At 30.9% G+C, this 13,547-nt stretch overlaps 1 protein-coding gene across 1 annotated transcript; it reads right to left on the minus strand.

Moving 5' to 3' along the window:
• Window positions 1-8,794: 8,794 nt before the first annotated feature.
• LOC145575678 (protein NDR1-like) lies at window positions 8,795-9,469 on the minus strand. The gene has a single exon (XM_081633499.1). It carries the CDS (start codon window positions 9,467-9,469, stop codon window positions 8,795-8,797), a length of 675 nt encoding a protein of 224 aa, XP_081489625.1.
• Window positions 9,470-13,547: the final 4,078 nt, after the last annotated feature.

The raw sequence follows: 13,547 nt of genomic DNA on the forward strand, positions 1-13,547 counted from the left end.
ACTCGACTCATTTACACCCCTAAGAAAGGGCAAAGAGCATTGTATGAGTAAGAAAAAATGGAAAAAAAGGGATGTTATTAGGATGTATGTACTTTATTTTTTTATTTACTTTCACATACATTAGCTAAAAAATCTACACAATTCAAGAAGCTCAATTTCTTTAAACAACCTCATCAAATTATTCCATAAAATTTGTTGAAGACATACATATAAGTATAATACACAATTAAATTAATCATCTCACAAGGACATTATAATGATTAATTTTCTTATACTACAGTATTTAAAATAAAAAACACACAATACACTATCTACTATCATCACACTATGAAATAAAAAAATGATTGTATTGTGGAAATCAACTAATTTAAGTAAGATAGTCTATCGATGACCGGAATCAGATCCCGTCCTCTAGTAGCTACTTATAGCCAAACAAAATGAGAAAATTTAGGGAGGGAAAATCTATCATATGAATATATATGATTGATAAATCCAAAATTCCAAATTACCAAGAATAAATAATAAAAATCAAAATGCCCAAAATACCCACCAGCTCATAACGACCCTTATTCTTTTCAGCCTTTGACCTAAGGACAATTCCTTTATTGCCCTTCCCCTTGATCAAACTACCTTCACTGTTGACTTTCAAGTCAGCTTCTACCACCACTTGATGACGGTGTGTCTTCCAAATTGTGTTCTTGAACCTCACCGCGGTCTTTAACTCCACCATAAATACCACCGGTGTAGTATCATTTTCCCATTTTACCCCTCCTACATCAAACTTCCCATAACGATGAGTACTCTTTAGACGACCTTGGTAGAAGGGCAGGAAAGTGTCATTTCTAATAGAATAATTCTTAGACTTGTAATAAAACGTGACATCAACGGTATCATAGAAAATTCCCTTGTTATGATTTTTATTATTAAGCTTTAGGTCGTAGGAGATAGTAGTAGTGTTGTAGTGGCTAGTGTTGTTGTGACGGGTGACATTATTGGTATTTTTTGTATGGGTAAAAACGTCAAATTCCTCGATGGAACAAACGGGTTTTGAGGTCCTAATTATGAGAAACCAAAATAAGATAGCGCTTAAGGCTACGGTGGTAATTACACCACAACAACCACCTTTACTAAAATTTTTTTGGGCTGCCATTGGTTTTTGGCTAGGCTATCTATCTAGTTTGTGAAGGGGGAGAGGTTTTTTACTCTCTAGGTTTGCTTGAACTATTTTTGGTAAGATGAAATATAATAAGCATAAAAATGTCATATACTTTGCTTTTTTTGTTACATAAAATATTTATTCTTTCGTACAAAGAGGGTGATACCAATCTTGCTAATGTTATAAGAATTCTTAGAAATAAAGAAAGACAAAAGGAAGAAAGTGTAGTTAGTGAATTTTTTAGAAGTCTACGCTTCCAACAACACCAACATGTTACATGTGTACGGAGTTATTTTATTAGAATTTTTTTTATCAAATCCTTAAATTTATATTAGAACATACATCTACTTTAATACGTAAATAAAATAGGAGTATAGATAAAACACTCTAATAATTATACATACATTTTGAACATCCAACTATTATTATGATCTGAGAGTATAATTTTGGAGTTTTTGACGAATAAGTATATGTGATTATTAATTTCATAAAATAAAATGTACTTCATATATCTTACTTACTCCATATAAAATTGTAAATATCATATAGTGAGACACATTTGTTTATTTCTACAAGTTGCACATTTAAATCCCGGACAATGCCCCGAGTATTTTCCATGATAAAAATCTTTATTAAATGGAATGATTAATTGTGTTCGAGCCATACATACATACATACATACATACATACATACATACATACATACATACATACATACATACATACATACATACATACATACATATATATATATATATATATATATATATATATATATATATATACTAGGGTATCCTACGCGCGCGATGCGCGCGGAGGGGCTAGCTCTTGCGGAGAACTTGTATTGGCGTGTATTTACACCTTTGATTAGGGTGGTAGACCTAGTAATTTTAAAACTGACTATTTGATTTATGTGCATATGTGGTGAATTTGTAGAATTATAAGAAAGCCACCAAAATCTTTTAAGAAAATTATTTTTTAAATCCTCAAAAGTTTAATAGTGTTATATCAAAATTATTATTATTATATAATATTTGATTGTTTTCCATCCCTTCATATTTTAAGTGGCCATTGTTAGTTTAGAACTCTTAATTGTTGTGCATGTTTCAATAGTACTTAGTATATTTCTATCGTGTTTTTCTTCAAATGGATTTTTTTGTGAGCTTTGGTCATGTGGAGTAATAATATGTAAACAAGTTCTTTAATGTTCTACGACGACCATCTAATATCTATATCAATACTAAAGCAATAGCCAATTAGTTATATTTTTCATCTTAAATTCTCTTCATAATTAATACCATTTTTTTCTACCACCGATTTCCCTTGATTTTAGGATATTTAGTTCTTTATACCTCTTGATAACATACGACTACTCAAATATCACCAAACTATTTAATATATGAATCCCATTCAAATTCTATGATGGATGTTGTTTATATGTAGACTTAAAAAGCTAATAAACCACATAGTGAGGGATAACTCAAGTGGTTAGAGCTCCCCTCCCGGTCCAAGAGATCTTTGGATCGATTCTCATCATTCGCCCTTGTGGCTCTCTAAACACCAAAACAAAGCTAATAAACCTTAACAATAGTTGCAATTAAAAAACGACAAGATTTTTTTTTTTTTTTTTTTTTGGGGGGGGGGGTGGGGATGATAAGTTAGTAGGATTTTAATCCAAATCAAAGTACGCAAGAGTTAAGAGACTTTGCGGAAATAAGAAGAGCAACTATGAAAAAGTAAAAATAAACAGTCACTTGGTAATAAACCGTTTCATTGTACATACAAATTTTTTCTTTTTAAATAATAATAATAATAATAATATCATATAAGTGTAAAGCATTAGAATTTTTTTATTTTAAAAAAAAATCATTACAAATTATTTGTTAACAAAAACAAAATTAATTGATGATATGTTTAATGATAAAAAAAAACATTAAATATATTAATGATAGTAAACATATTAATGAGGGTATTAAAGTAAATACACATTTTGTACATAACTTTGTACATAGTTTTGAGGGTAAGATTGGTAGTACACTATTCCTAAGAGAATGTTTCTACTTTTTATAAGGTAGGGATATATATACATACATACATATACATATATATATATATATATATATACATATATATATATATATATATATATATATATATATATATATATATATATATATATATATATATATATATATATATATATATATATATATATATATATATATATATATATATATATATATATAAAAGTGGTGTAAATGAGGTTAGTAGGAGTGAGAGAAAAAGATAATAAATAGTAGTTGATCCATACCAAATAATAAAGCGTTGCAATTATTTTGAAATGATTGTAAAAGAAAAGTGTGGCAATTGTTACGAAAGAGAGAAAACCAAGTAATCCACGAGATTAAGCAAAGTGTTGATTGCTGAATGAGATATATGGCATTAGATAGATTCATACATTATTGCAAACTTTCAATATATGAAAATTTCATAATTAATTAATTTTATTAATTACAGAATAAATGATAATTAATAATTTGTAAATGTAAATTATAAAATATGATCTGATATGAATTAATCTGGTTCGATCTATTAATGAATAAAATCACTAAATATTTACTTACAAATAAGCTAAAGACACACCAATAGATAGAGCGGGGTAGAGAGATTCCTTTGTACACCCGAGTAAAAAATTACACCCCGTCACATAAATCCCTTTTTTCTTTTCTTTTCTTTTTTTTTTTTTTAAGAAGTCACATACACCTCTTTAGTTCACCAAAAATAAAATAAAAACAAACTAAACAAGCCCATGAATTGAATGCATCCCGTAAAATTCCTTCCAACTCTAGATCTTAGTTCAGTACTATAACCATATTTCTTCTTAATGAAATTACCTTGATCATTGACTTTGAAGTTAGTTCCCACCTCATATCGCTTCCATTTAGACTTGGTAAAATAAGTTGTATCGTGTCTTGTCCTTGTTACTAACTCGACCCGAAATATTACTGGCGATGCAGTAATATTTTCCCATCTTACCCCTTTAGCCTCAAAGTTACCTTTGAGTGCATCACTGCGTTTCGTCCCTAGATAAAAGCCTTTAAAAGTGACATTTCCAATGAGTTGTTTGTCGATACTATTAGGTTTATAATAGAAAGTAAGGTTGAAAGTATCGTAGTAATAAGCTACGGTCGATATGCTGTTACTAAGCCTTATCTGGAATTGGACGGTATTATTACGAGAGGTAGAATTGGTAGACTTTTCCTTGAGGGCGAAAACGGTAAATTTTTGTAAGGTAATCGTAGGCATCATATAACTAGTTGTTCTTACTGGTGGATGTGATTTTGGGACAAAAGCGTTTGTGGCTGTGGGTTGTAGCAGAAGGCAGACTACGACGATGACGACAGCGGCCATTAAGCCTAACGAGGATACATAGCAGCCGTAACAACCACCTTCTTTAACCTTTGACATTGGTTATTTTGCTAGCTAGCTTAGGCTTGTTTAATTTTATTTTAGGAAAGAAATAAAATGTTGGTATATGCTTGCATATTATTTTTGGTATTTATGCTATGAAAATTTTATTTAATAATAATTCACGATGCATGTTCATTTGCTTTTTGATCTGGAATTTATTATTTAATCGTGAAAATAGTTAGGTGGTCAAACAACCGCACAAATATGATATGATTATATTAATATGATGAATATGATTAGGAAAGAGCAATTTACATTGGAGTTTATGTGAAAACAAATAAGTTAAGCGAGTTGCAAGCCGCCAAGCCTTATTATATAATTATAAGCAGCTAATATTACAGCAACTTAAATTTTAGCCATCATATCCTAGATACATGAATTTGAATAAGAATAAAGTCAAATGTTGGAAGTTTTCATATACCACGTTTTTATATGAATTTATAATGATTTGATAACTTGTCAAGTTTTAGTCCTTTTAGATAGATAACTATTAACTCTCTTCTTAATATTTGCAACAAAAAGTATTATTATGAGGCATAAATATTTCTTTGTTGCAAATAATAAGAACTAGATGAAATCCGTCCGATGAGCGGTTTGTTTGAATTTTTTAAAATAATTTTTTTATATATATATTTATGTGCTAAAATTTGTTATATATTTTGATTAAATTCCTGATATCAAAAGGTAATGTTCAGTTCATTTTTTTTTTATTTAATTTTTAGATTGACAACATTTTGATCTTAATTATACATTAATCCTTATGATTAAAAAGTATTGAATGAGATGTCATTAAATTTGATTCGTGTTATATATTGCATACTCTCAATAAGAGGTGATCATTGGACAGGTCGGGACTGGGCCGAGCCAAGGTAAAAAAAAAAAAAAAAAATCATCCATTCATCAGGTCAAGCCAAACCTCAGGCTGAAAAGTTTGTGCCCAAACCCAGCCAAAATCACTAGGTGAAAAATGAAGATTGGCACCGACCTAAGGCCACCGGTTTTTAAAAACTGGTGGGAAAAATATGGGGAAAATGGGCGGGATTTTTAGGGTGGGGTATTCCCACCGGTTCAAACCGAACCGACGGGGAAAACATTATTCCCACTGGTTTTGAACCGGTGGTGAAGTTAAAAAAAAAAAAAACACGCCTCTCCTCTCTCCTCTCCATCCCTTTATAAACCCTTACCCTAATCTTCTCTCTCCTGCTCTCAGCTCCTTCTCTCTCCTTCGTTCTCCTTCGTTTTCTACTTCATCTTCTTCGATTTTCTTCGTCTTCTTCATCTTCTTCTTCGATTTCCCCAAAATTGAGGCTCAAATCTCGTCGGAAATGCAAGCGATTTTGTTTATTTAATCTCGTCGATCTCCTTCTTTCCCCTCAAATTCCACCGACATCAACATCAATAACAATTTTTGGGTTTAATTATTCGAGGTTAGGGTTAAATTTCTGGGTTTAATTCGATTTTAATCGATTTTGTTGGATTTAATTTTAGTTTTAATTAATCGATTTTGGATTTTAATCGATTTTTCTGGGTTTATTTAATCAATTTTAGGATTTTAATTCGATTTTTCTGGGCTTTTTAATCGAATTTAATCGATTTTGGGTTTTTTATTTAATCGAATTTAATCGATTTTAGGATTTTAATTCGATTTTTCTGGGTTTATGCATGCGATTTTTGGGTTTATTTAATCGAATTTAATCCATTTTAGGATATTAATTCGATTTTTCTTGGTTTATGCGTGCGGTTTTTGGGTTTATTTAATCGAATTTAATCCATTTTAGGATTTTAATTCGATTTTTCTGGGTTTATGCATGCGGTTTTTGGGTCTTTTTTTTATTTTGAGTTTTCTGGTTTTTTTTTCGGGGATTTTGGGTTTATTTTCAATTTTTTTTATTATTTTGAGTTTTTTGGCTTTTTTATTTTTATTTTCAGTTCGTGAGCTCTATTAATTTTTGTGTTTTAATTGAATGCAGGTATCAGTTCGTGGCTTTTTTTTGGTTTTTATGTTGTAATTTTGAGTTCATGAATTTTTTTGGTTTTTATGTTGTAATTTTTTTTTTTTTTGTTATTGTACAATAACAATTAAATGATAATCACATTTCTGAGTATATTATATTAAGGTTGATTATGATATGTTTTTTATTTTGAGTTTTATTAGTATTCGATTATATTTTAAGTGAAAAAAAAATAATAATAATTCATGTATATTGCCACCGGTTAACCGGTGGCATTTTGATTTAATACCCAAAAAAAAATGCGGGAAGGTTTAATTGCCACCGGTTTTGAACCGGTGGCTTTTCCATGGAGAATTGCCAACCCCCAAATGCCCAGCGGTTCAAAACCGGTGGCATAAAGGGGTTTTGAACCGATGGGCATTTTCCTTTTCTACTAGTGAATGTCCGGGCCTAACCAAAAAATAACAATTAAATTTGCTTGCATCGTAGTAAATTAGTACTAGTAAACAGCTACGTTTGATAACCTGTTACTTAGTCTTAGTCCGAAGTGGATAGTGTTATGACAAGAGGAATCGGTAGACTCCTTAAGGGCAAAAACGGTAAATTCTTCCATGGTAGTCGAAGGTAACACAAAATAAGGCGTTTTACTCATGGCCTTTTTTATTTTGAGGACAACCAAAGCGCTTGTGGCTGTGGTTTGTAGGCAGACTACGACAACAGTGGCGATTATGCCTAACGAGGATACATAGCACCCGCAAGCACCACCTTGTTTAAACTTTGTCAATGGGTTTTAGCTAGGCTTGTTTAATTTATGCTATGAAAGAAATTAAATGTATGCATATACTTGCATTGTATATTATTTTTGGTATTTATGCTACGTAAATTCATGTAATACGCGATGCATGTGCATAACTATCTTGCTTTTCGATCTAGAATTTATTATTCTTTCGTGAAGATATTTTAGGTGATCAGACAACCACACAAATATTAAGGAGTATTAAATTTTATTTATATGATTATAATTAATACAGTATGATCAATATGAGTAGGAAAGAACAATTAACATTGGAGTTTATGTGAACAAACTTAAACAAAAAAAACAAGTTGAGTGAGTTGCAAGTCTTATTTTATTATTCCGTATTTATAAGCTACAATCACAGCAACTTAATTAAATCGTAGCCATCATATCCTTGCTAGCTACATGGATTTGAATAAGAATGAACTCCGAATTAAGTCAAATGTAGGACGATGTCATATAAAGGATTGCCAAGGCCGTTTACGAGATTTCGAAGGCCCAACGGCGAAGTAATTACTTTTTCCGTTTTTAATACTTATAAATTATATCACATTTTTTCACGATATTTAAGAAAAATTAGACTTTATATAATTTTTTAATATACTTAAATGGAGATAAGCTGGGAGATTGTTAGGAGACTTAAATTAGGAGTATATGCTTATATTAGGGCCATGAGCCTTTTTTCTTTTTTTTTTTTTTTGGAGAGACAAAGGACCATGAGCTTTATATAAGAATAATAGTACAGTTTTTAGCCCCTAAAAAAATACACTAGTATTTTGACATTTTCATTTTAAGGAATTGTTATTTTTTTTTTTTTTTTTGGTGTTTAGAGAGCCACAAGGACGGGGGTGAAAATCGAATCCAGGATCTCCTGGAACCGAGAAGAAAGCTCTAACCACTTGAGCTATACCTCACTCTCATTTTAAGGAATTGTTACAAGTATTAAAAACAGTTTTATTGTTGGGAGAAATTCTTTTTATTACTTTGAATTAATAAATTATGTAAAATAATCTAAAATGAAAATCAGACTATACACAATTTGAAATTAATACTACTATACCCTTGTTTCTTATTATTTACAATAAAAGGGTATTAATTCTGAGATATATAATATTCATTTATTGCAAAAAATTAATAATATAAAAAACAAATGAGATAGTATATAAAATTAATAATGCTAGATGTGAAATGTTAGGGCGAAGTTTGCGACCAATTCCCTTGAATGTGATTATGAGACTCGTCAACTTTACTGTTTGTTTCATTATGTATAATTATCAAATGATAATGGGCAAACTAAGTAAGTGAATAATATCAAAATTCAAATGACGAATAATTGTAGAAAAGTACCGAATATATATATAGGACGCAAATGTATTGCTTTAAAGAAAGAATACAAAGCAATAATAGAACTAAGTTAATTTACCAAAAATAAAAGACAAACAAAACAAACATGCCAATCAATTGAACACTTCCCATATAATTCCTTCCAACACTAGACGTAAGTTCAATTCCCCACTTAAAGATCGCCCACTTCTTAATCATCAAATCACCTTGATCATTGACTTTGAGGTCAGCTCCTACTTCATAACGCTCACGTTTGGACTTTCTAAAAAACATTTTATCGTACCTTAACATTGTTGCTAACTCCACCCTAAATATTACTGGCGACGCCGTAATACTTTCCCATTTTACCCCTCTTACCTCAAAATCACCCCTACGCCAATCATTTCCATCCGACAGTTGGTAAAAGCTTTTTAAAGTAGCATTTCCAATAGGAATCAAGCTACTAATGTTATCATTAGGCTTATAATAGAAAGTAAGGTTTAAAGCATCGTAGTAAACGCCTTTCTTTCTTTCTCTGTTGTTAAACCATAATTCGAAATGGATAGTGTTGTGACGAGATGAATTGGTAGTAGTGTTTTCCTTAATGGCAAAAACGGTAAATTCTTCCATGTAAGTTGAAGGTACCATAAAAGCGTTTGTGGTCGTGGGTTGTAGGAGAACAAGGCAGACTACGACGATAGTGGCGATTAAGCCTAACGAGGATACATTGCGCCCGTAACAACCACCTTCTAGTTTAACGTTTGATGCCATTGAATTGGTTTGTTTAAACTAGACTTGTTTATTTTGTTCTAGGAAAGAAACACAAATAAAATTTTGTATTTGCTTAGCTTGTATATTATTTTGGTATACCTTTAATGGGGAATGGAAATAACTTTCTTGCTTTTCGATCTAGCATTTATATTAATTCTTGAAGAACACGTAGGTGATCAAACAACTACATGAATATGATATGATTATATTGATATGACGATTATGAGTAGGAAAGAGCAACTTGTGAATAATATTACTATATCTATAATTATAAATTGTTATTATTAAAAGCTACTTAATATTGGAGTTTATGTGAAACCAAATTAAAACAAGATGGTTGTACGAGTAGAATTCCTTATTATAAGCTATGATAATAGCAACTTGAATCGTAGCCATCATATGATTCATATCCAAGCTACATGGAATAGAATAAAGATATAAGTCAAATGTTGAAAGTCTCCTCATATACCATCATGATTATGCTACAAAAAAATATCGTATGCTAGTTTATGGCGCCGCCTTGTTTGGTAATTGGTTGTTAGTTGTTTCTCTTGGCTAGGTTGGCCAGTTGTTTATATGTATTGACTTTTTAAGTTGGTTCTTTAACTATTAACTATTAATAAATATGTTTTGTGAATATGGTTGGTTAGGGATTACTCAGTTAGGGACTCATCAATTAAACGATCAACCAAGGGTTACTCGATCACTCAAAGGCTACTCTGTCGGTTATGAGTTACTCGATCACTCAAGGGTTACTCGGTCGGTCATGAGTTACTCGATTAGGGATTACTCGGTCGGACAGGGATTACTCAATCAGGTGTTACATAGTCAGTGTATTGGTGTGTATATCAGCTGGCCACATGGCATGGTTCATGCTGATAAAAGTTAATAATAATCTTGACCAAAAAAAAAAAAAAGTTAATAATAATTTTATTTTATTGTTGTTGTTATATTCAATTATAAATTTTTAATTATTAGTCATTAACTAATTGTCCATTCCCATTAAAAAAAAAATAAAAAAAAAAACCTAATTGTCCATTCCACACATATCACATTTTACATTCTGATTTTTGTTCTACTACGCAAATGTAAAGCCGGCCTCTTCTGAAATCTGCCAATGCTTATAGCTCCTCTAGTACGGGATGGTGCCGATACCGGTATGTGTTGGATCGGACAAAACTAGGCCAAGTCATCACTTTCCTATCAATTCTCTTATCGGTCTTCTATTTGTAACGGCCTATAACTTCGGCCACCTGGAGAGCTGCTTTTGACCACGTGGACACCATCGTCCACGTGACATACTTGCCACCTAAACTAATATACGTGGCACCGGCTTGATTATCTTTTTATAAATACCCTAGTATAATTCATCTTTGAGGTACGATCCTTTCTCTCTCTAAAGCCGCTCTCTCTCACACGTTTCCTTTCTTACTCATATCATCTAGTTGTTAACTTTAGTAATGGAGCGGTTATTATTCCCAGATAATCTTCCGAGTTAACTAATCCATGTTGACTTTGCAGGTATTCGATTGGACGGTAAACCTTTACTGACCCCATATATAAGCTACCGAAGCTCATCACCCGGAACACATCTTATGCTTATGAAATAGTTTGATCTATTTTAATGATGATCAATATGACATAAATCCACATAATGTAACCGCTTCCAGTGTGGAACCGGAGATCTCAATAAACACTTCACTTTTTTTTTCTTTTTCTTAAACATTCTCCATATGCATTTTATGTAGGGTTAAAGTTCGCAAGTCGCAAGATACTCCATACTCAGTGTCCTTTAGTACATTAACACTTCATCCATTTCTTTATAGTTGGAGCACTTCTCTAAAATGAAAATGTCATAATAATTGCAATACGCTATAAAATAAAAGTTTTAAGATGAAAAATGTACTACTCTCTCCGTTCCTTATTTACATGCCTATTTCTAACATATACTACTCACATAATGAAGAGAAATAGGCATGTAAATAAGAGACAAAAGGAATATTATTTTTATTTAAAGCACATGACCCACTCGATTATGCTCTTGATAACAATTAATTTTAACACCATTTTAAGTGTATTATATCATGTGAGATTCATTTTTCTTAAATATCGTGATAAAGAGTGTGTTACGACTAAAAAAAAAACGGAAGAAGTATGTAGATTGAGTAAATTAAATGTGGAATACAGTTCTCTCCGAATAATTTAAACCGTTGATATAGTTTACTTTGTTTTAAGTTTTTAAAAAAATTTGAATAAAATAAATTTAAATTTTATCACGTTCTTAGTTTTCTACAAAAAAAAAAAAAAAAAATAAAAAAAAAAAAAAATCCCTTTACTTCTTTCAATCTTTCTTGTTTGTTTCCTTTGTTTTGAAATGGATAAATATTGAAAAAAATTCAAGCTACTCTATTGGAATGTCTGATCTATTGCAATAGCTTATTGCAAAAAATTCAAGCAACTCGATCTATTTGAATGTTTGATCTAATAGCATTGTGGCGATTTCGTTATCCCATTGCAAGATTCGCAGCACATACTCCGAAAACGTGAAATTAATTTATAAACTTGAAAAAATGAACTTGATAATTGCCAATCTAATTAGCTGTAATTATTTGATCGAAATCAATTTACGAACTTTTGACTATTTAACCTGAAATAAAGCCATAAAAAGCTAAAGACATAATGGAGTAAACTAAAGGGTGGATTCAAGAAAAAAATACAGTGATCGAAGACAACAATAATGGTTGGATAGCAAATTATCAGTATACATGGATCACGAATAAAAATTGAAGAGATCGAAGTAAAGGGGGAAAATACAGAGTAAATAAAGAAGAAACAAAAACTGAAGAAATTGAACTTGGTTTTTTTTTTTTTTTTTGTTCTTTTTTTGGTCAATTTTTTTTAAAAAATAAAAATAAAAACATAGCATATCAACGGTTTACATTAGTCAATAAAAATAAATAGTTACGATTTAATTTAATACAATGACCATAATTTTATTGTGGCTATTTGAAAACTGTCTTTATATAAAGTAAATCATACTGAACGAATTTACTTCTTTTTCACAAATCACACCCTCATACATATCAAAAGAATCAACAAATTAATTAATGACCTACGTAAAATATACTTTTAAGTGAGCATCAGTAACTATTGATCTACAATGAATGAAAGAAAAACAAGCTGATAAGTAACATGAACATCAACTGAGAACAATTCATATAATTCCTTCCAACTCCGGATGTAAGAGGAATTCCTCTATTGTGCTTCCTCTTAATCAAATTACACTGCCCGTCTACGTTCAAATCGGCTCCCACCACGTAACGTTGCCATTTGGACTTAAAAATTAGACTAAACTTGTACCTTTATCAAAGTTACAAGCTCCACCCTAAACACCACCGGTGGCGCCGTGGTAACATTATTACCAAAGTTACTAGCTCCATCCTCAATAGTCCCAACACGGCATGTAGAGCGCCCCTTGTTACGTAGGTAGAAGGGTTTAAACTTTAAATGTTGCATTTTCAATAGGTAAAATAGTACTCCCTCCATTTCAATATGATAGTCCCATATGGAATCAATCACATAAAATAAAAAAAGAAGAATATTTGGAATTAATATTAAAGTCAAAAACAATTCATAAATAGTTTTGCCTTATTTAATTTTTTTTGATTTTTTTAGGAAACCGTCAACCATAATTGCATAATTCAAGGGAATAATTTCTTTATTTAGAGTCATGTCATCAATTCACAATCAATTAATTTAACCAATTCGAATTTAATATGTATAAAATAAGAAATAAAAACTAAGTTAAAAGTGGAATACATTCAATATGGATAGATCTTTTTAAAACACCTAAAGTATATGGGACTAACAAATTGAAATGGAGGGAATAGCGTTATTAGGTTTGTAATAAAAGGTAAAGTTGAGGGTATTATAGTCAATTGGATAGGGTTCAAAATTTAAAAACTTTATTTCAAAGTTGACGGTGTTTGAGGAATTTGTAACTTCCTTGAGGGTAGTAACGGTGAATTTTTCAATGGTTATTTCGGGTTGAGCGGTTGAGGGCTGGAGGAGAAGGCAG

The sequence above is a fragment of the Chenopodium album genome, chromosome 13 (assembly GCF_948465745.1).
Source record: "Chenopodium album chromosome 13, dcCheAlbu1.1, whole genome shotgun sequence".
Taxonomy (NCBI): Eukaryota; Viridiplantae; Streptophyta; class Magnoliopsida; order Caryophyllales; family Amaranthaceae; genus Chenopodium; species Chenopodium album.

Excerpts from the sequence above, each read along its gene's own strand:
- LOC145575678 (XM_081633499.1), bottom strand. The coding sequence starts at position 9,469 with ATGGCATCAAACGTTAAACTAGAAGGTGGTTGTTACGGGCGCAATGTA.